The sequence below is a fragment of the Corvus moneduloides genome, chromosome 3 (assembly GCF_009650955.1).
Source record: "Corvus moneduloides isolate bCorMon1 chromosome 3, bCorMon1.pri, whole genome shotgun sequence".
Lineage (NCBI taxonomy): Eukaryota > Metazoa > Chordata > Aves > Passeriformes > Corvidae > Corvus > Corvus moneduloides.
The window spans coordinates 34,248,255-34,271,083 of NC_045478.1; the positions used below are offsets into that span (position 1 = coordinate 34,248,255).

General features: G+C 37.9%; 1 protein-coding gene across 6 annotated transcripts in view; it reads left to right on the plus strand.

Moving 5' to 3' along the window:
• MYO6 (myosin VI) overlaps positions 1 to 22,829 on the plus strand; it is a 104,854-nt gene that overhangs the window by 22,129 nt on the left and 59,896 nt on the right. For all 6 annotated transcript variants that reach the window (XM_032104855.1, XM_032104854.1, XM_032104850.1 and 3 more), the window contains exons 2-6: positions 7,903 to 8,041; positions 14,149 to 14,218; positions 18,861 to 18,934; positions 20,968 to 21,097; positions 22,108 to 22,213. In XM_032104855.1, the coding sequence (XP_031960746.1) occupies positions 7,925 to 8,041; positions 14,149 to 14,218; positions 18,861 to 18,934; positions 20,968 to 21,097; positions 22,108 to 22,213 (497 nt within the window). In that variant the 5' untranslated portion in view covers positions 7,903 to 7,924. The remainder of the gene's footprint in view (positions 1 to 7,902; positions 8,042 to 14,148; positions 14,219 to 18,860; positions 18,935 to 20,967; positions 21,098 to 22,107; positions 22,214 to 22,829) is intronic.

Here is a 22,829-nt window from a genome sequence, read left to right on the forward strand (position 1 = left end):
TTTTACCTTGTATGCGAAGCTCAAAGAGAGACCGATGGCTGCACAGTCTTAAAAGAGGATAAACGTATCAGTTCTTATACTGGTCACTTGAAGATGAGTAATAGCTTGGCAGCAGCACACGATGGGTGAGGAAACAGGGCACTCTAATTTGACAATAGGAGTGTATGAGATATAGAAGATGAATGGGTGGGGAACGCTGGGAAATGACATAACCAGAGGAGAATTTAAAGTTCGTTAGCTTAGAGAGAGTCATCCTCAATCTTCAAGAAGTATTTGTTCTTTCTCATGTTTACACTTGGAAAAAGTGGCACCTTTTTCACCTAAAAAATGAGGATATAAACTAATACACTGTTAAAGTGCTAGCTGAAGGGGTTTGAAGTTACTTGACCTTGTTGAGGCTGTTCATGGAATATGATTCAAGCCAGCGTGCTTGAGCACTGCTGCCAGTGATCACACAGCATGACTACTGCCATAGGGATAGTTAACTCCAGAGTTCACCTTGTCTGCCTGAACTACTCCAGCTAGATTTGCAAAAGTGCATCCTATGTGTTCTTTATATATCATGAGACGGCTTAAGATACTTTTGATTTTGCTTTGATGTCTTTGTCTGTTGGGTGACTTCTGCCTTGGTATGCCTTTTTCTCCCCTCTCGCTGCCTGCTGGTTTCACTAGGGCTGACTTGCAAAGCCTGGAAGAGTTAAGTTGAACAACCTCTTTCAAAATCTCTCTCATGGCCTTGTTAATTTTCTTCTGTTTTTTCTAGTCCTCATTTCTCTTTTGTTTTGCTTCTGAAGTAGTGTCCAGACCATAACTGAAGAGCTTTTTCTTTAATTTTAGCTTTTCTGCTCAAATTTGACATTGTGTTTTGTGTTTTGCTACTTTTCCTCTTTCTGCTTGTTGCTATTACTGGAGTAGGCAGTGCTGTTGGTTGAAAATGCTTATGCAGATCCCCTTGGCATACTTAATTCTTGGTTTGTCAGGAAGCTCCACTCAGGTTATTTTAATGAACAAATGGGACAAAGATATTTTCTTAGTAGGAACTAAAATAAGAACAATGTTCTTGAGAGAACAGTAGCTTAAGAAGCTTCCAGAAGAGCAGAAATCAGAGAGGAAATCATCAGACCTTGCTGATTCTAATACGAATTGAGTTTTAATTTCTCAGTATCATAGTCAAAAGACCACAACATCTGTGGTTAGAATTTTACAAACTTCCAAGCTGTACAAAATTCATCTTGGTCTTGTATAACAGCAATTGAATTGGACGAATACTTGCTACTGAAGTCCACCAAAATTTTAAAACTAGCTAGAATTTTGTTAATAACTTAGTTAGAACTACCTTGCTGCAACTAAGAGCTGTTTCAGCTTAGCCTTCATGAAATTTAGGGTTTTTTTAATTTGTTTTGCTCTCATTTTGAGCTGTTGCTGCAATATGATATTACTGCATAAGCCATACCTTGACTAATCCAGTCAGTACTTGCCATGGAGTGAGCAGGTGGGCAAAGTGTGCATGGGGGACAGTTAGGTCAGGTGCCACAAACATTTTTGTTGCTCATGGGATCTGGTGAGGAATGCATTAAAAAAAACCCAAATAAATCTGGTTATGCAGAGTCCAGTGGACAAACACTTGGTCCTGCAGCCCCCATCTTTGGCAGATTGGAAAACTGTCCACTGAGGCTTTTGCAGCCAGTGGTTTTGATTAGGCTTAATAAAAGTGAGATGTTGCCTTTTGGTAGATTTGATATTCTTGAAGCCAGAACTATTGTTAACATTTTTATAGGGTCCCTAAACAAAGCTTCATATAAGATGATGGCTTGTTATTTTAATGGTCTAAGCTAATGCTTCCATGCTACAGCTTGCAGAGAGCTAAATCTATTGGCATTGATGACATGGAAGCTGCTTGTTCCTTTCAATTTATTTTTTTAAGGTTTATAGAAATTAGCTTTTCTTTCTTCCCCTTTCTATATGCCTTGGTGCTTCACCATTCCATCAGGTCAGGTACAAACCGTGGTCATGATTACCTCAGGATTTAATATGAGTCAATATCAATCTGCTGATTAACATGACATATATGTTGTTGTCTTCCTTTGCTAAGTCTCATTTGATCTTCCTTCTTCCCCACTCCATGTCATCATCTCACATGGTACAGTTCAGGGAATGTTTGCTGTTTCTCCTCTGCTGGTGTGCCACAAGTGATCTTTTACTGTGTACAGCCTCTCTTGTGGACTCATTTCTTCTGCCATACTTGCAGAGTTGGTGTGTTTGTTAAATTTGCCTAAACTCTCCTTCCTCTAGATTTCCTGAAGCTTCCTTGTAACCTCCAATGGCAGATTTCCTTGTCCATGTGAGGTTTATTTGTATTTCTTGAGCAATACTGAGAATTCAGCACTTTAGTAAACAACACCTGAAAGACACTTGGCCGTACAGAAATCTGTTCAGTTGATGTACAAATTATGTTGGATAAGCTTCCTACAAGAGGTGTTTTTTTAATGGGCTACATTTTTGTTATATGAAAGGTGCATATACGTACAAAAGTGCTGATTGACTGAACATGATGCATTTGAAAAAGCATGAAACGTGTTTCAAACCTGATGGCTCTTGAGCAATGCCTATATCACCTCATTTTCAGGATGATGATGATGATATACATGAAGCATTCAGTTGCTGTAGTGGAAATTTCCTGCCATTAATTGAATTCCTTCTTTTTAACAGCTTATTTTGATGCAACAGCCATTTAAATATTTGCAGATAAAGTAGTATGGTTTTTTTCCAAAGTACTTGTTCTTACTCAGACCATCTCCTGCCCTGTATAAGTACCTCTCAAGATGGTCAGCAGGGGAGGAGGCAGGAGCAGGGAGCAAAGCCAGGAGGGTAGCTGGGGTGAAATGGCTCAAGCAGCAGTTAACACACAGGAAGGTGAGATGGTTTAGAGGAAGCTGTACAGGTCTTTGGCTAATCCTGTCCTTACCACACCCCTTCTTTTGCTCCTTAAAATTTGTTCTTCCAGGAGCATGGATGTTCCAGGCAAAGGTGTTTTCAGAAATTATATGGAATATTGCAGTTGTGCTTTACTGATTAGGAATTGCCATGTTTAATGTAGAGAAAATAAGATTTCTCCTTTGCTTTAAGCATGAGGGACTGTCTTGTCTTTTCTTATTGAATAATAAATACAACAGCAGAGGAGGTACTTCCAATGTGAATGCTAAATAGAAGTGAATACAAATACAAAAGAGTGGTTCATCTGGAAATACTACAGAAATCAGTTTCTGGCTGCTCGTTATTGAAAACATGCTGATACATGCAAATACGCAAGAAAATGAGCATGCCATGAGAATAATTTCCTCAGCTGTTGTGCTCAAGTTGTCCCAAGCAGTCAGAGCAGGTAGCTTTAAAAGAAGTTTTTATCTAGTAGTTCTCAGATGTGGAATGATTACTCTTTTATTTTACATGCATACATCTACAAAAGGTAGTGAAAATTAACAAGTCAAGATTGAGATTTTCAAAGCAAGCTGGTTTTGAAGGTACTTTTGTGCTGTGCTGTAGTCCAGTCTGTTTCTTCTTTTCCAATTTGGCAGAAGTCTCTGCTTGACAGTTACCTTGCTGATGTTATTTTAGGTAAGAAAAAGCTGCAGTGTGACATGGATAAACTAGAATGTGTTAGAGCAGAGTTTTGTTGTGAATTGGAAAAGTAAATAATAAAAACAGAATCAGTTTAATACTCACTTAAACAATGGATTGTAATGAGCTCAAATAAAAATAAATCTCTGCTATATCTGCAGTTCATTTGAAATACTGTCATCTGCAGTAGAGTGCTGCATGCTGCTTGAGCTTTGATTTGGAGAAGTTTCAGTTGATCAGTAAACTAGGGTTGCAAAAGTAATTTGTCTGACAGTAAGCTACCACTATGCATGAATGGTTTTTTTTTGTCTGGTCTCTTCTTTATGTTTACAGGACCATTCCCAGAGCATTCTCGTGCGCCTGCTGTAATCAGCAGAATTTTGAGCAGCTCTTAAACACACAAGTGCAAGGTATTTTTAGTATAAAACAACCTAGATGTTTTACTCTGATAATTTACTACTATACCTATTCTAACTAGTTTATTTTCCTTGGACTTAGCCATTCTAGTGAGTTACTGTTGGTTGTTTAATGAACTCTAATTTTTCATTTGTTTTAATTAGTTAATTGAGCAATCAGTACAGTGCCTTGGTATAGCAGACTGTTCATAGGATAGTAAGTAGGATCAGATCATGCAAATGCCTGCCTCTGGGCTCTGGCAACAAGTTTAGAATCGCATTACCATACTTTGCCTTTGTGGAATTCTTTCACCAGATGGTAGCATTTGATTTCCTTTTGAATAATCTACAACACCCAAATGTAGTTGTATTACATTCTTTTAAAATCAATACTACCTATGTAAACGTAAGTGGGAGGATAGTGTGTCAACTTTCAACTGAGGAATTCTTAGTTGTTTCATATACTCAATTCGTTATGTAGATAATTTTTTTGTGGAAATAATGTCATTAAACATTCTCCAAAAAGGGGAATAATAGTGCAGAAAAAAGTTACAGAAATATTTTTCTTGGAATCTGGGCAGTGATTTGTCTTGCAAGTAGTTTGAACACTAGTTCTAGTGTTTAGCCAGTGCTGAATGTGTTAAGTACTCCTACTGGTAGTTAAGGCAAGGTCTGTTATTGCGTACCAATTATGAGGAAATAAAATCTGACATTTGAAGGAATAGCTATTAAGCTTACCGGCTTCAGGCAAAGGCTTATTTTATTACTATCCCTCTCCTGCTCAACAGAGAGGAAAACTCCAGTACTAGGTTCCAGTTCTATGGACTGTAGAAAGAGAAAAGGGCAGCTGGCTTCCCACTTCTAAGCATAACCTGTGTGAATTCTCTTCTTCATTTTGGAGATGTCTTAATTGTGGAGACCAAAATGATCTAGCAGCTTAAAATCAATTACTTTAATGTATGTTGAGTGCATATATACAAATACGAATGTGGGAGATAACTTCTTTGGTCTCCTTTTTTGGAAGCGTCATTCTGGCGACTCCTTGTGTTTGGTGCTGTTGCTATCAAATTTATTGCCTTAGAGCTTTTAGCCTGGGCATGAGTCTCTTTGCTTTCATTGCTTTCAGAAACAGTGTGCTCTTTTAGCAATATGGTGGACTGCATGTAGACTGGATTTAGATGGATGCATTTTGGGAAAAAAAGTTTGTTCCCACTTGCAGTTTCTGTTCACTGTAAAATGCTGGTCTGGAAACTGGCTATTCAAGAGCTTGTTGGGGAATAGGCTTCATGCATTTGTCTCAAGGCAGTGGCACATAACATCAGATGGGGGTGTAAATAATAGAGCAGATAATACCTGGTAGGTTTTTGTATCCAATTTCAATGTGCTCCCTGTCAGAGTCCCAGCTGACAGAGATGGAGTGGTGCCAAACCCAAAATGTTACAACTGGTTTTATGTCACTACTCAGCCAGAAGACTGTGTTTATTAAGAGTAATTGTCCCATGAATAACTTCTTCACTTGTATTTAGATTGCTTTCACCCAGTAGCTTCTTAGATGCTTGCAAAGCCTCAGGTACTTTTCTTAAACTTGCATTTCCTGGTGGTGGTTGAATTCAATCACTGCTTTGTCCTTCAAGAGGAGTTTTTCAGCTTCCCTATTATAATTTATTAATAAAGTATGAAGTAGCCTTAAGAATATGTAGGAGTGCAAAAATCCCTGTCAGTGAACAAAGCAGAAGCATCTGGATGTGAACTGGGGAGGTTGGATTGTAACTTTTGCTGAAATTTTGGCAGTAATTTTAGGGTTTGTTTCTCGTGTGACATGTTTATGTCCGGAGCCCTGACCATGCTACTTGGGGTGTAAAAGACAGCCTTGTTTTTAGTGGTTGTGTGACATATCGCTTAACTACTATTTTGAACTAGCGTTTTAAAAGCAAATGATAGGTTTGTGAAGAAATGAAGGCTTGGTTATATCCAGAAATAAACTCAGCTGTTTAGCAACTATGTCCACGATGGCAGCTGGATCTAGAGGTCAGGTCTGGCTGGGAAAAAAAAAATCCTTTTTCAGTACCATAAACTAAAGAAAAAATGGCCAACAGCCAGTTGTGAGTGAATACAGATGTTGTTTACAGGATTTATCATATGGTGATGGCAACATATGATGAAGATGCTGTTTCATAGAGTTCATGGGCTGTGGCAAAATGCTGGAAGTAAGCAGAAGTAAATGTGATACTGCAGGTTTTAGAACATAACTTGGTGTGTAGTTAAAAGAAGTTTATATGCTCTGTTCATGGGAGAAAAGTACATCACAAGTTTTCTGTAATTTCACATTAAAGTTGCCAAGGAACAAGACAGCTTGCTGTTAACTAAGACCAGCAGCATTCTCAAAGAGATCACAGGCAGGCTTTTCCTTCTCTTCAAAATTTTCTAACCTGTCCTTGGAGGCAGTAAAAAGCAGGTCATGCAGCATGTGCTGACAGATCCTCTGAGGGGCAAGAGTGTCCTTTTCTGCTCCTAGTTGTACAGCTTTCTGGTGGGCCAACTACTCTTCTTCCTTGCTGCTGCTTATGGCAAAGGGGTCTGAAGCCTTCATTATTTGTGAGAAATTTTGGATCTTCTTTTTTCTTCAGATATAGGAAAAGAAAAATGTGGGACACTTTCCCAAGCTTTCCTTAGACTTCTAGAGTTTGCTGCCAGTGTTTTCTTTGCTGCTTAGCAGGTTTGTTTCTTCCGTTCTGAGAGAGGCAAGTTACACCTTGGTGGTATGAGATTACTTTTTACAAATTTTGGAATCACTAAAACATGTCAGTTTAGTATGTGAATGAGTTTTGGAGGGGAATAAGGAACAGCCAGGAGAAGTGAGCCTTTTAAGCTGAGTGGACTCAATTCTTACTAGGGTAAGGACTATAAAGTAGATTTAAAAAAAAAAAAAAAAAAACCAACAAAACAACAAAACCACACAAAAAAAGGGACCAATTCAGCATATTTAAAATGGCACCATTAGCCATTCAAAGTGTGCCGACCTTGGCAACTTTCCTGGTTAGCTCAATGAGTATAGCATGCAATCAAATCCTCCTTTGTAACTGGGAGCTTATTTAGCTGTATAACTTGAGGAGCATAAGGTTTGAGTATCTTGGCCTTTGCATCTTGTTCACTTGCACATCAAAGTTCATTCAAAACAATTTTCATGTCATTTTTTGATAGAAAATAAAGTTCCTTAAGAGGAAGAGCTGTAATATTACAGTATCAGGAGGATCAGCCTTTAAAAGACTTACAGGATGATAAATCAATTGAGACCAAATATATTTGTGGGTTATTTGAAAGCCATATGCTCAGCCACACAAAAAGAGTGAACACATTCATTTGTCTCAAATGCCAAGAGACTGGATTTCTGCTCACATGCCTCAACATGTGCTGTTGCAAAAATAGAAATATTTGTACACCAGATCAAGTACAGACAAGTATTTATTAGTCATATGACCCACTGCATGCATATGTGTGTGTCTTTACATGTGTATCCATATATGGGTATATACACACTCCTAGTATATTCTTGGCTTTGAATCTATCTTGCACTTCTAATTGATCATGAGATAGACTCCCTTCTTGGTTCACAAGTTAGAGAAGCTGGATAAAGAGCTGCAGGGAGCAGTGTGTGGATCCCATGAGAAATGGTTCTGGTCTTGAATCTTCTCCATGCTGAAGCCCAAGGGGTGTCCTCTGTAGGCAAAGCATTGCGGGTTGTAATTTGCTTCAGTCTGCAAGGGCTGTCTCCTTTCATACTGAAGAATAGAAATAAACATAATAAACTAAAGTCTGTGAGGTAAATCCTGATGGTTTATTAAATTTGCATACAAAGTGTTTTGATTAATTTTAGTTTTATTTTTTCTTACAGGAAATACTGGATAGATCCCACAATGGAAGATGGGAAGCCCGTTTGGGCTCCACACCCAACTGATGGGTTTCAGATGGGGATGATTGTGGACATTGGCCCTGACACCTTAACTATTGAGCCTTTGAATCAGAAAGGCAAGGTAAGTGTCTCACAAAAAAAAGGAAAAGAGAAAAAACATACAAGAAACCACCTTACCTGTAGGCCAGATCTTTGCCAGTATCTTCAATTGCACACAGCCTGAAGGAGTAGAAAATCAGTTTTCTGTTCTAATTTTGGCTAAGGATCTTTGTTGAGCTTTAGCTTGTATTGCAAATGACCCCTCACACTGATGAGAACCGTGTACTTTCTGTCAGTTATCTGCATGTGCGTTGAGTATGTGCTCATGAAAGAGGAGGTTTGAATCTCCGTAGCCATTTGATTCAGTACTGTATGCTTTATTTTTCTCAGTTAGACACTGATTAAGAGGCTGTTGTTGAGATTAGCTTCTCTCTTTTCCCTTACATGCATAGGAAGGGTCCTACAGGGATGTGCTAGGCCCTGGCTAGGATTAGATACTATTAGACTGATGAAGACTGAGAGATGAATCCTCTTAACTCAAGTACCTTGAAAAGTAATACGATGTCAAACAAAGGTCCTATGGAATTGCTACATCAAATTAAAGTCAAAATAAATGTAACTTTTAAATGAAGACGTAATTCATCCTAATTAGGGTGTTCCAATGGCTTAATTTATCATGACATCTTTCCAACTCAGTATGTCGTAACTAAATGTCAGTTTTTACAGGAAGCACCTTGTAGCTCTCAATTATCCTAATTCAAATGGTCATACTCCTGGGTTGTACGAGCTAAAATAAGATCAGCACCATTTCAAAAGTTGATTTCAGTCTTTCTGAATATGTTTTTTGTGCTCTTTCTTATAGTTTTGTCCTTTCTCTATATTCAAGGATGTAAAAAAGACAACAATGTGTTTTGTAACTTCTTTTTTTTATGTCAGCAGTAGTAGAGAATGCCTTGTCACAGGTCAAAAGGTTATGCAGCAGTCCTTCCTTTAGGGGGAATGTTTATAGGCTTTCTTTTTTGTGCATCTTGGAGAGGAAGTTGATTTTGCCTTCCTTAGAAATACAAAGTGTAACATCTGATTTTTGAGTGTGAGAGATAAAAGTCTATAGGTTTTGTAGTAGTAGTATGGATTCTTCAGTTTGAGGAAGAGCAGGATTATTCAGACAAGGGTACTAAATATTCCAAATCTATGGCTAATATTAAAATTACTTAAATAAATTTCACCCCCACTGCTATTTCTGTTTATATTCCCAAATGGTCCTGATGGGATAAAGAGCAAAAGCCTCTACATTGAAACAATAATAAGGTTAAGGATATTTCTGAGTCACTATTTATTTCTAACATGTGCTCCTTTCAGGGACCATATATAATTAAAAAAAAACCCCAAAACAACAAAAAAAGATCCTAAAATACAAGTATTTTGTTTCATGGTTTTCTTAACAGAAAAAAAATCTCTTTTGTCTAGAGAGTTTGTTATTCTGCTGCTGACTGTTTTAAATTAAGCAGATCAATTAAGAGCCTAATGTTCATTCATCTAAGGGAACAAACACTTCACAGTCTAAATGCTGTAGAGACTATGGTCCTATATTTTTAACTAGAAAACTTAATTAATTAACCTTATATTAACTGGTGGAGTAAAATGTTTTCTTGGTTATCTTCTCAGTCTTCTCAAGGTGTCATTTATTTCTTTTTAGAGAAACATTTCTCATTGCTTTTTATCTTTTTAAGAAGACTCTGTCCTTGTGCACTTAGGTCATTCATTTGAAGTAGTCAGCATTAATACTCATTATCATTTTGTTTTCTTAAAATGGTAGTTCAGAAGTGCTCTTCAGCAAGAATGCGTGATCGAGCAGCTCCAGGGTTGCTCATGATAATTACAGGGAGGAGAGGAGTAACCTGATCTTGTAAACATATCCAGGCAGTGTAACTTATTATTATTTTTTAATCTGGGTCATTACCATGTCATATGTATTCTCTGTAGGCACTGGTAGCTTACCAGGGGTCACAGTCTGAAAAGGAAATGTGTATGCATGTGTTTGATTATTGCTTTTTATGACACTATTGTCAATAATTGCAGTAAATGCTGCAAGGCAGCAGTTTCACCCTGTCTTAAACCCCTCCTTCCCATCCCCACCCATAGCCAGCTCTGGCACAGCAGAGTGCCATCCTCCCAGCTCCGCCTGCCGAGCTGTGCGTGACACCCCAAACCAGGTCAGAGAACAGATCCAACTTAAAAATGGAGAAGTGGAAAGTTTTCAGGATGGCAGCAACCAGTGGAAGGGGGGCAGAGGAGCTGAGGCCATTGTGGTGCCTGGTTACTTCATATTGTGAAACCAAGTTACCCAGTCCAGACTCTGTGGAGGTCTATCACACCAATTCACTTAAACCCCAGTAAGGAGCAGTTTTGGGCACCACAGCCCTTCCCCAAGTGTTTACAGTTCCGTGCAGAGGCTGTACAGCGGGGAGGTGGGGATCTGAGTCACCCAGCCTGCCCTGCACGAAGAACAGTACTGCGAGCTGCAGAAGCATTTTACTGGAACAGAGGATGCATGTGTTATGTGATAGGAACCTCTTCCCAAAAACTAGATCATTGGCTTGCAAGGCTTATAAATGCCAGGACTGGAAAAAAAGCCAGAGAAACTGGAGAGTGCTTTGCTAATGAGCATGGTCCCACACAGAGCTGGAGTCCTGCCCTGAGAATGGGCTCCAAACTCGATTGGTGGTACCAGAGCTGGTAGTCCTGGCCCATGGCCCACCAGCAGTCACATGCTGGTGTACAAAGAAGGAGTCAGGTAGAAAGGGAACCAGCTGTTAAACTCAACTAGTATTGCATTTTCATTTCTCCCTTAGGAGTGTTCTTTTCTGAATATACTGGGATTCATAGCCTCAGATCCTGTTGCATATATCTTTTTGTTCCTTGAAGCTATAACAGGGAGAAGGCAGATGACAGTGAAATTGCCAAATGGGGAATTTACTCTTTTCCTGGAGGTAGCAAATCTAAGTAGAGTGATTAGGAAGAGATGCACTGGAAAGGCTTGTACCCTGAGATGCCGTCCCGGGTACCACGGAGCACTGAGGAGTGGGGGGCAGGCATTTCTTAGAGCATCGTCAGTCATGAGTTTCTGGCAGTCATTGGGAAGGTGTGAGATGCTGCAGACACTCACTGACACCCCTCCTGCCATCGACTGAGAGACACCTATGGCTCTGTGCCACTTCTGAAGGGTCACGGAGGGCTTTATGGGCCACCTGCTCTGGTATGCTGTGAATAACCAGAAAGGTATTTTTCCCAGCTAAGTATGAAGCAATAAATGTACTTTGAAAGTAAGGATCAGAATGTTCAAAGTTCAGGGCTTCAAGCTAAGGTGGTTTTGTTGTTTTGTTTTTTTTTTTTTAACTGTGAGCACAACTTGCTTGCACAAGTGAGACATGCTCTTGTCTGTCTTAACACACGGCTTGTACTGCTGTAGGTCGGTTTGTAAAATACAGCTGAGAGTAGGGATGTCTGCTGTCTGTATCTGGAAGGTATAAAGGAAGGCATGGTTACACATATTGGATTACATGGTAGAAAGAAGATCCTGCTTGAATGGAAAGATATATTTTTTCACTCGTCTAGTTTCTGGGAGAGTAGTTAAGATTGCCATTGGATTTCAAGGGTTGCTTCATTACAAAGATGACAAAAAAAACCCTTCAAAACCCCCTAAACCTTGTTTTGCTTCTTAAGACCACTCTATTGTCTCCTAAGATTTATACCCTCTCCACTTTCTTAGAACAAGCTTGTCCTAAGCTATGATTTATGCAAAAGTTTTCCCTCAAGTATCTGAAGCGTTTTTTCCTTAAAATAATCGTTTAAAAAAAATTGAAAAATGGGACAATATAGTAAAGAATTTCTTTGCATATTTTCTTATTGATAGATCTGGGATACTTTGCTTATTTTCTATTTAAAATATTAGATTTTAGTAGTTGGAGGTCTGCACATTTAGCTATCATACTTACCTACATAACAAGTACCTTATCTAGTGTAAAGCAGTATTCCAACTGTGACATACAGCAGTGAATTATTTTGATGACATAGTTGAAACTATACTTATGTTCTCTTGTCTAAAAAAGTTCAATGGAAAAACATTAGCTTTCAGGTAAGTCTTCATTTTGCTTTGTTTTATCATCTCTGAAATATTCTAGAAATTTATTCACAATTTACATTGAGTGAAAAATGGAGGAGATGATACAGCATGAATTCTCTCTTTTTCTTTTTTTCCTTTAAATTTATCTTTAATCAGAAGGCTGAGTTTGAGGAAATTGAAAAAGCCCCTCCTCTTCTGGGATAGTTCCAGCATGGCCAACTTTAGTTCCAGAAATGTTTAAGTATCAGAGGTTTATGAAGAGTCTCACAGAATAGCTGGGAATAGCATTCATTCTCTCCTGTCTTTGTTACTGGTTAATGGGTTTACACATCAGCAGACAAGAACAAGAAGTGAAGTTACATTTTTGAAAACCTGGTTATACTATTTTTAAACTTTCCTACTGTTTCACGTACAGGAAACTGATTATGTGGGGAACCGTTGTATTCAAATACATCTTTACCAAACAAGATTTACCTTTACTGTTGACAAACTTGTAGAGAAAATGATTAGGATAACATGTAGTTACTCTAATACTGTGAGAGGGAGGAAAGGGTGTGGTGAATCTCTGCTCTGCTAAAACTCTGAATAGCAGCAGGGGTCTTTGTGAGGTAGGTAAAGACGCTGAAGGCTTCCATGACCCTGACAAACTCTGATAAAGGATATTTTGGAGGAAGTTGGTGTGATGGACATTCAGATGTTCCAACGTCATCAAGCAGCTTTGTTTCCCTTAGGAAAACATCTTGAACATATTTTTCTGCATTAGATTCTGATAAGGAGATGACAAAATATACTTAATTATGACTACAAATTGCATACTTTATGATAACTTGGTAGGGAAGGGATATTGTAGATTTAATGTTTTCTGTCTGGCAGTAATTATTTCTGCTCTGAGACATTTTTAACCCTTCCCACTTCAAAGAGAGTTGGAATTTGTGGCTGTTAATGATGGTGTAAACCCCAGGAGCTCTCATACTGTTGTATTCAAGCAAATATGGAACAAGTTGCTGTCTTTCTCTTGAATTTCCCTGTGAGATATTTCTCATGGGGCTACCTTGCTGAGTACAATATTAAACAAACAAACATGTTTGTTTATTAAGTTCAGTCTTTAGATCCAGTTGGTTGCCGTTTCAAATATTAGACTAGACTTCTTGTCTCCATTTCCACAGAGAGAAGGAGCCTGTGCCTGCAGCGGCACGGTGGCTGTCGTGTTTAATTGGTACAACAGGGGTTTTGTTCATTCATCGCTAGCTCAAACAAGCTGTTACTACAGTAAACAAAAAAGTATAATTAAAAATCTGCCTTGTACAATAGGTATTTTTGTGCAGATGCTGTAATGCATGTGTACTTGGATGTTTTTCCTTCCTTTTTACAGCAATATAAATGATGATTTCTGGAGATGAATAAAGAAACAAAGTTGCTTTTGTTATGAATTTTTCCAGTTGGATGTGAACACTTGATAAATGGTCGTTTTGTATAACTGGAATACAAGGGTTGAAGGAAGGTCTTGTTTTACTGTAGTATTGATTTATTGAAGAAAAAACCCCAATAAACAACAACCAAAGCTACAGTATTTGGTGGTACAAAGGATATTATGTATTGAACATGATTATTTTAAGTAGGAATGTTTTAAAATAGCATATGATAATGACAGCACAGTACTTTGACTGAACTAATGACTTGCATTTTATTCTTTCTTCTTTGCAAAACTGAGGGAATTGTGTGTCACTTATAATACTGTTACCTTTGCAGTACTTTTTTTAGTCTTATTTTTTGTATTGCACAGTATGGCATGCAATTTTTGACCTGAGGATCAAATATTATTGCGCTAAAATATATATTACAGTGAATTCATTTTTTATAATGTAGTGTAGTAATAGAAATGCAGCAGCTTTTTGTCTGCATCTAGTAACTCAGTAAAATTTCCAATTCTGAAGTATAAAGCTGGTGACTTCATTTTAAATCATGCACAATTACAGTGCACTCACTTGTATGATTGCATGAGATGTCTTTGAGCTGTATTTCTGGTTTATGGAATTCTGACAATGTTAATGTTTCTTACCAAACAGACTTTCCAGGCTGCTATCAGTCAAGTGTTTCCTGCAGAGGAGGATAGCAAAAAGGATGTGGAAGATAATTGTAAGTTATGAATTTAAATATAAATTATGCATTTGAAAAAAATATCTGCAATGAAGTGAATATTATTTCCTTACAAGCTTCCTGTTTCTTCCCTGTCATCTTTTTACGAATTTATGTATGACCTTTGCTAGTCCTTTAAACTTCTTAAAGTAAGCACATTTTAAATATCATTTGCTGTGGTTTTTATTTTTCATTTGAAAGCTTTAGAGGAATGGATAGTTACATAATTTCCATATAGAACTGTTACTTGACTTCAGAAATACTCCATTCAGCATTATGGGTATAACTGTACTTTTTATAGCGTGGCCAAAGACAGTGTCTTTATCAGCACCTGTATTGTATAGCATTTTCCTGCATTCAAGGAATTTCTCAGATAGCATTCCTGTGGAAGTAGAGGTAATGGAAAATAAGTTTTAAGATTACCTTCCCAAAGCTGGAGATGGGAATTGGGACCTATCAGGACCACTGAAAATTGATAGACTTGAACTGGATACAGGAGTGCTGGTGGAGAAGGAGTTTTGAGGTGAGCTGGTGTAATAAACATCACTGTTGATCTGCAGGGCTTTTATTTTGTTAAATATTTGATAGTTAGGTGGATGGAAACAGTTGTCAAATCTGGGGAGAAGGGAGAGACTACTGAGAAAGCTGAGTTGCTGCTGTGATCAGCTTTTAGAGAACTATTAAACAAATATTTTTCTGCTGCTGCACTGTACGAGCAAATCACAGAGCCTCTCTGGTCTTGAATACTGATGAATGCAAGTCTTACAAACATTTCCTATAGTGTTTACTCGTTGGTGAAAATACTGATGACTTTGTAAATAGTGGGCAAAAGTATCTCCTATTGTTCTTCATTTAAAACAGAGGCTAGGGGTCTGGTCTAGGTGATGTAACCCCAGTTTCTGTCCTGGGTTTATTATTTATGTCCCATGACAGGAAATACAGCTGTTACAGCTTCTCCACAAGAAACAAAAAGATGATATCTGAGTCTTACGATCTGACTTAGATGGTGCAGTGTCATTAGAACTAAGCTGATAACCTTGCTCCCAGCTGGTTATATTTTTGCAAACAGGATGTGGATTTAAACTTTTCAAAGCTGGTATCTGTGTTCTCTGTACATGGTGATTGTTACGGAAATGCACTTAACGTGTACATCTGTCCCAGTGATTTTACTGAGATGTCCTGACACCTCTGTGTCCTAGTCAAGGAATTGAAATCTGGAATGAGATTATGGAAATAATTTGAGATTCCAACAGAATACTATTCAACTAAATTAGTCAGAGAAAATATCTTCTTTGGCTTCCTGAGTAGAAGATAAAAATACTTTGTTCAATAATCCTTTCTGTATCAAACATTTTTTTTATTTTCCTAACATATTCTGCCTTGCTGGTCACAAGTTGCAGTTCATTTGCAGGATGTGTGAATCCAAAATTCATTTTCCTTCTCTGTCAGAGAGCATTTGTGTTGGGTGTCAATGATTTTTAAGAAAAATAACTATACTGAGTGTTTATAATACTGTTCTAAAACATCCTGAAAGGTGGGTATGAGGACAGGGTATTGGATAAGACTGTTAAAAAAACCCCAGATCTACAGATGCTGAGCCTTGCAATTACTTCATAAAACAATTTTCAGTAGAAACCCTGCTTCATGGTATGTGCAGGAGAGACAGTGTGAGTAAATTTGACATTGACGTTTCCTCAATTTTTAGTGCCTCACTTGACTTACGTGAACTTTGTGTGTGTGTAAGTAAATATATGGACAACTAAATACACATACATACACTGGTTATATTTAGACATGAGCCATATGAATATTCAGAATTCTCTCTCTCCAGTGACTTCCTTTGCCTCTGGATATGGATGCCTTTTCTAAAGGATTTAATCTAAAGAAGGTGCATTTTGAATTTGCTGACATAAGGCTTAGTTTGCATGTCTTGAGGTGGTGACGTTCCCTCGGGGGACCAAGCTCCCATTGCACACTGAGTCTGCAGGTATAGCTCCTTTTATGAGGAGTTGTAATGAGAGCACTGGGGACACAGTGAAATCTGGGGTCCTTTGCTGTTTAGATAAGCTACCTAATAAAAAGCGGATGATTACCAGTTTCCTTTAAAACATACTGCAAACCCTGAGAGGTTCTTACAGTTAAGATTGTTCATAGACAATCACTGTGTAATAGTTTCTTATTTCAGTACTGAGAATCCAAATTACTTCAAATTGAAGTCTGCTAATTTTTTGCCACCCTGTCCCCTCCCAGGCACATACAAGGGGAGAAAGAGACTTCAGCTTTCATTAGAGCAAGCAGGAGTTTCTGTTTCTGGCCCATTTCCTTTTAATGTCTCTTTCTCTTGGGATGACCCCAATAAAAGAGGTGAAGGCAGACCTACAATTTGTGGTCTCAGTGCCATTTTCTCAGCCATGTGAACCGAGAATGCCTGGGGAGGGGAGGGCAAGTCTTGCTGTGCAGTGCCGGGTGTCTGTGCTTGGTTGCTGTAGCTATCCATGACTGTGGGGTTGTGGGGGACTGTGTGTCTGCTATGGTGGCAGAGGAAGAACTGTGGTGATGGGGGCCACCAGCCTGCTGTTTCATGAAGGAATTGTGCGCAGCCACGATTTCCAGGCTGTCGCAATCCAAAGGGAGAGTTTACCTAGGGTAAAGCTAAAGCATGCCTTGCGTGCCTCTGCCAACACAGGAATAGGAGTGCAAGGGATTTTTTGGAGGAAGGTGGTTTCTTCTGAACAAACCAGAAGCTACAAGGTCCTTTGAGAAGTGGGAATGATTCCAGGTATTTGAAACAAAGCTGTATTCAGTCATGTAATGGAAGGAAGGGCTGTTATTCAGCAGAGCTATGCAAGCCAAAGGGAGGCTGCAATTGGCTGGTGAACCTGACTTTGCTTCAGGCCAGTGTAGTGCAGGTTGTAGGGGACAGAGCCACAGCCACTCCTCAGTCCACAGCAGGAAGAAGGGTAAAAGCTGGAAAACAAAAACACAGATATTTTTGAGAAGCTCCCATTTTCCTTTGCCACTATATTTCAGTTCAGCAGGAGGAGTGTTGAAGGAGATGTTAAGAGCTGCCTACTGAACTTCAGGTATCTCCGTGGGACAAGGTGGCTGCTGGGCAGGTTGACTTTAGGTCATGCAAATAGGCAGCCCTTCTTGCACATTTGTGTAAATAAGTTAGAATAGTTTTTTGCTGCTGCAGCCCTTGAGAAAGGGCATCAGTTCAACTTGAAACAATCTTTGTTGGTCATTATAGATGAGAAGTGTGTATGTGACCCTTGTGTGTGGTGCAAGGTAGTGGTTACTATTACAGAATCACAGAACCAATTAGGTTGGAAAAGACCTCTAAGATCACTGAGTCCAACCTGTGACCTAACACCACCATGTCAACTAGACCATGGCATTAAGTGCCACGTCCAGCCTTTCCTTAAATAGAAAGGACATTAATGGCGCAGTGCTTACTCCATCCACAGTAGCTGGATGTATACAAGTTTTTATACTATATTACTGTAAGTTTTATCACTATGGCAGTCAGTCAGTTTTAACTATGCAAAATAATGTTGTGCATTTGAATTTTAAGCAGTGAGATAAAAAGGATTGAGGATGTTTGAAAATGGAGGCTGTCTAATGAGTAATGCCCTCATTTGGTTTAGGGATAATATTTTTAACAGTGTTACAGTGGGAACTGGAAATGACCTCTGTAATTAAGGCTGCTGACACTTTCCAGTGCTTTGTAGCTGAAAACAAGGACCAGCTTTGCTGGAATGTGAACCTGTACCATCTGAAGCTTTCTATGGGTGCCTGTAACATTTCAGCAGTTACAGAATCACAGAGTATTCCGAGCTGGAAAGGACCCACAACAATCATTGAGTACAACTCTTGAATAATAGCCCATATAGGGATCAAACCCATGACACTGGTGTTAGTAGCACCATGCTCTAACCATCTGAGCTAATCTTAGGGTCAGGTGTTTTATGTTAAAGAGCAAAAGGAGAAAAATATAGCTAGGTTTTGGTGTGTTAGCTTTTTTTTTTTCCCTAACAGTTTCTCTGAGGAGGCCTAGTACTAACAAAATTCAGAATTGAAGCAGGGAAGGTTGGGTAGTGCCTGGTATGAAGCTGCTGCTGCTGCCTCCAGATCCTGATTAGATGTTTATATCCATCAATTCAAAAATCACGAGTAGCTAGCTATTACTCCAAATGTCAGCTGGGTGGCATTAGCCTGGGGACACTGTGGCTGAGATTGGAGAGGGGAGCTGGAAGGAAGGAAACAGTCATTGGTAGGATTTTGGTAGGCACCGGTTTCTGTGCTTAGAGGCTGGTATGAAGGCAGACGCACCGTGTTTGACTGACAGGCTTGTTAAAGGAGCTTACACTGAGCAGAGCCTGTATTTGAGGCTCCTGCAGTCTGACTCTTTGTTCAGCAGCTTACAGAAGTAAGTCCAATTGTACAGTTAAGAGCAGGTCTGTGGTTTTTAAAATGTATATTGAGTCACTACTTCTGCCTCGAGACAGTGTAAAGAAATGATAGGATTAAACTGTAAACAAAGAGGGGAAGAAAAATCTCCTTAAATCAAGATTTAGTTTTTTGTCTGTACATGAAGGTAATCCTGAGCTCTTAATGGTGTGTGATTGTTTTTCACTTGCAGGTTCCCTGATGTATCTAAATGAAGCCACTCTCCTTCATAATATCAAAGTTCGGTACAGTAAGGACAGAATTTACGTAAGTATTGTGTGTCATGACAACCAGTCTAATAGAGATGTCCTTTCAAGAGTTCACCAAGTGTTTCCAATTCTGGTTTTTTCCCTATAACAGAACTGCTAACATAGAAAGGTTGAGGTTGTAGGCTTTTTTTTTTCCCCCTTTTTCCCCTTACATTATACTTTGAGATCAGAATCACATTTATTACATTATTGCCAGCTAATTTTTAGCAGGCAGAGCAATAGGTTTTTCTCTACATGGCTGTTCATGTGCAACCAAAGCACAGCACTGTATCACAAATGTTCCTACAGGTAACTTATTTCACTGTTAACAAAGATGGTTTTCTTTCTTCATTATTCTTGAACGAAGCAAACAGGTGCCTTCTTTGACACCTCCTAGCTCAGATGTCCATCTTAATCTTTTATATTGCTATCAGATTGCCTAATTGTACTTAATGAATTCTGACTAAATTACATTTTGTCCTTGCCATCTGCCCAGACACTGACAGCTGTGAAACAGAAGATAAGAGTTTTCTTTCTTTCTTATTTTTTTTCCTAATAGAAACCTGTCAGGGGTTTAATACAAAACAGTTCTACATATTTTTAAGTGTCTGTGTTAAAATAATCAACTTTTCTTTTAGCATACTATTGTAAAATTAATTTAGCTAAACCCTTTTATATAAATGTAAAGGAAAGTATAATTGTTTTCTTCTGTTGCAGTTAATTTACATAGCTTTTAATTTTTTATGGCTCAAGATCAAGCACCAGCTTTAAAATAAATAAATAAAAACGGCCATTTGAATGCTGTTCTGGAAAAATAATCCTTAAAGAAACCCAACCAAACAATAAAACCCCCCAAGGAAGTAAAATTTTGAATATGAACTGATCATGGGGTAGGATAGTATTTTTGTTCATAAAGCCTTTCTTCAGTGTAAATAAGTACTACTAATATGTTTTCCAGAATGTGTGTATTTTCTGAAGGAAAAAACCAAAAAAACCCTTTTTTTTTCCCAGTTTATATTTTAACTACCTTTCTCTTGTAGACAGTTTCATGCCTTCTTTTAAATCTTGGTTGACAATATTTATCTTGTCATTAAAAGGAAAATTAATATTAGTACTTGCAACTCTTGAAGAAAAGTTTTCCTTCGGTGAAATAAGTGCTGAAAATAGAACCATCTAAGAAACGTCATATATTGTGTGTTCCAGCCTTCTATTAATGTATCACAATAGTGTCCAAATTTCAATTTTCTAGGGCATTCTCAGTAACAACAAAGCAAATAAGGTATTCCGGCTGAAGATTTATCTCTTTTTCTTTAGATCTTTTCCTGCAAATCTGATTTTTAATTTGATTCTGACCCTTCTTCTTCCCTGTATGTAATCTGGCAATTATAACCAAGCGATGAGAGTTTTTCTCAGAAACATTTAAAAAACCCCCTCTCTTCAGTCTTCCTTATCCTATGGAAAGGTAAAAAGCAGTCTTTGTCTGAGATTCTTCTCAAATTCCTTCTCTGTGTGAGAGAACATTTGCATTCTGTATTTCTCTCTGTGGAAGGAGCTATAGCTAATTTTCTCTTTGCTTTGAATGCTTTTATTGCCTGGCTTGAATGCATTCCCAGGCAGGATCCTGTCAGTCCTTCCTGCTGAGTTGCTTCCATTAGATATTGAAAAGCTATCCTCCTCACTGGAGGACAGTGTGTTATGCTATCCACGAGTCTAGTTTATTCGCTTTTGAACAGGAGATTTTGGCGTCCTGTCCTTGATCCAGTAATGCAGACAATAGGAAATCATTTAAAAGGAGGGTGGAAGAAAGGTCAGATTCAGGACATACTCCACAGCTCGATGATTAGGAAATTTTCCCAGGATAATTTCACAGAAGTGCTGAGAAGATAATTAAAAGAACTCTGAAAATATATCCTGTCTTGTATTTGCATTAGCTGGAGAGAATCATAAACGCAATTGTTATACAGAGGCTATAGTTTCCAATAATAGACAGTTGCTCTTAACCACTTGCTTGGATACTGGCTAATAATTTACTGTTCATTGTTTTCTTCACAGACCTATGTCGCCAACATTCTTATTGCAGTCAATCCATACTTTGATATACCTAAGTTTTATTCTTCAGATACTATTAAAAAGTACCAGGGTAGATCGCTGGGAACATTGCCACCACATGTTTTTGCAATTGGTATGTACTGAGCCTGTATTTACCTCTTTAAAAAAAACCCGTTGAATACTTCAGAGTTATCTGCAAATTACTACCTTTAGCAGTAATTAATGGATTTTGAACTCTTATAAAATAAAACCACTAATGGCTAAAATTGCAAAGCTTCTTATCTTTGAGATGCCGTTTGAAGAACTTGGAAATTAGCAACCGAGACAACCCTGTTAGAATTCTTCTGCACTTCCAGTGTTGTAAGTCTAAGTGGTATAAAAACATAATTTGCAACCATTGAAAAAAACCTAAAATAAATAAAAAAGAAATCAAGAAATTCAAATTTTATAAGTGAAAAAGGCATAAAAATGATTGGCACTGTCTTTCAGTGTAGTAATTTTTTTTGCCTTATATTATGTTGCCAGAGCACATAACACTGTTTCCTTTTATATGCTTGTGTTGTAGACAGAAAGTACACTGAAATGTTATTTATGGCATAAATCTGATTTCAGTCACTTGAAAATAAAAAATAATTGGAAACTATAATCAAAGTTTGACTTGTTAAAAGCCTTCTCACTCTTTTGTCTTTTATTTTGAAATCAAAAGTATAAATACCTGGGGTTTAATACCAGTTGCATAACAAGAGACAGTTTTTCCAAGTTTCTTCAGATGTTGCTTGTTGCAAAGTACAACTCAAAGTTTCCCTGTTAAAAATAAATAAAAATAACATTGATTACTATTTTGTAAATACATGTAATTAGTTCTAGATGGTTGATTTTGTTTTGTTTTGTCCTGCATATAGTTTAGTAGGCCTTTGTTTTCAAGACTTTTGAGTTCTTATATGTCAGTTTTGGAAGAATTACTACTGTAGTATAAATAAAAGGGAAACAGACTTTAATAAACTGTAAGGCATTCAATTCTGGAGGTTTAGTTTTTATTCCTGAAAATGTTACATTTTAATTTTTCCTTTGTAGCTTAATTTTATCCTTGCAGTTCTGCTGAGTATTAAGTTTTGTCATGTTAACTGTATTCTTCTTTTTAAGCTGATAAAGCATTCCGTGACATGAAAGTGCTTAAGATGAGTCAATCCATCATAGTCTCTGGAGAATCAGGAGCTGGCAAGACAGAAAACACTAAATTCGTTTTGAGGTTTGTGTGTTTAGACCAAAGTTATTATGTGAATCTCATGTGTTTATGCATTTGGTTGACATAGAGGCAGAGCAAACTAAGGTAATCAGTAGGTTTATGATACAATTCAGTAAGATTTGTATTAGCTCCTATGTGCACTTTATTACAAGAAATGGAGTTAAACGCTGACATGATAATACGCAGAAACAGCTACATACTCACAGAAACCTTAACTCAATTGTAGTGACATCATGCAGTTATTATGGTCTATGATGCAGTCATTTTGGTATTGCACATCTGGTATTGTGGCTGATAAAAAAACATAACTAGACATTTTAACTGTTTCTTGTTGGTTTTGCCGTAAATGTGTATTTCTGTGTTCTCCCTTAGTTTTTTTTGGTTGGTTGTTTTTTTTTTAGTTTGCTTGAGTGTCCAGGGTTTTGAACGCTAATATGCTTTACCCTAGTTCACTGAATAAGACTGAATAATGAGATTTATTTATTTATTTATTTATTGATGTTCCTGTATGACCAATACTAAATCAGGCGTATTAAACTACGTGGAAGCCATATTGCTGATATATATCAGCCTGGCTTCCATATTTGCATTATCCTTTAATGTTTTTTCATCACTCTGG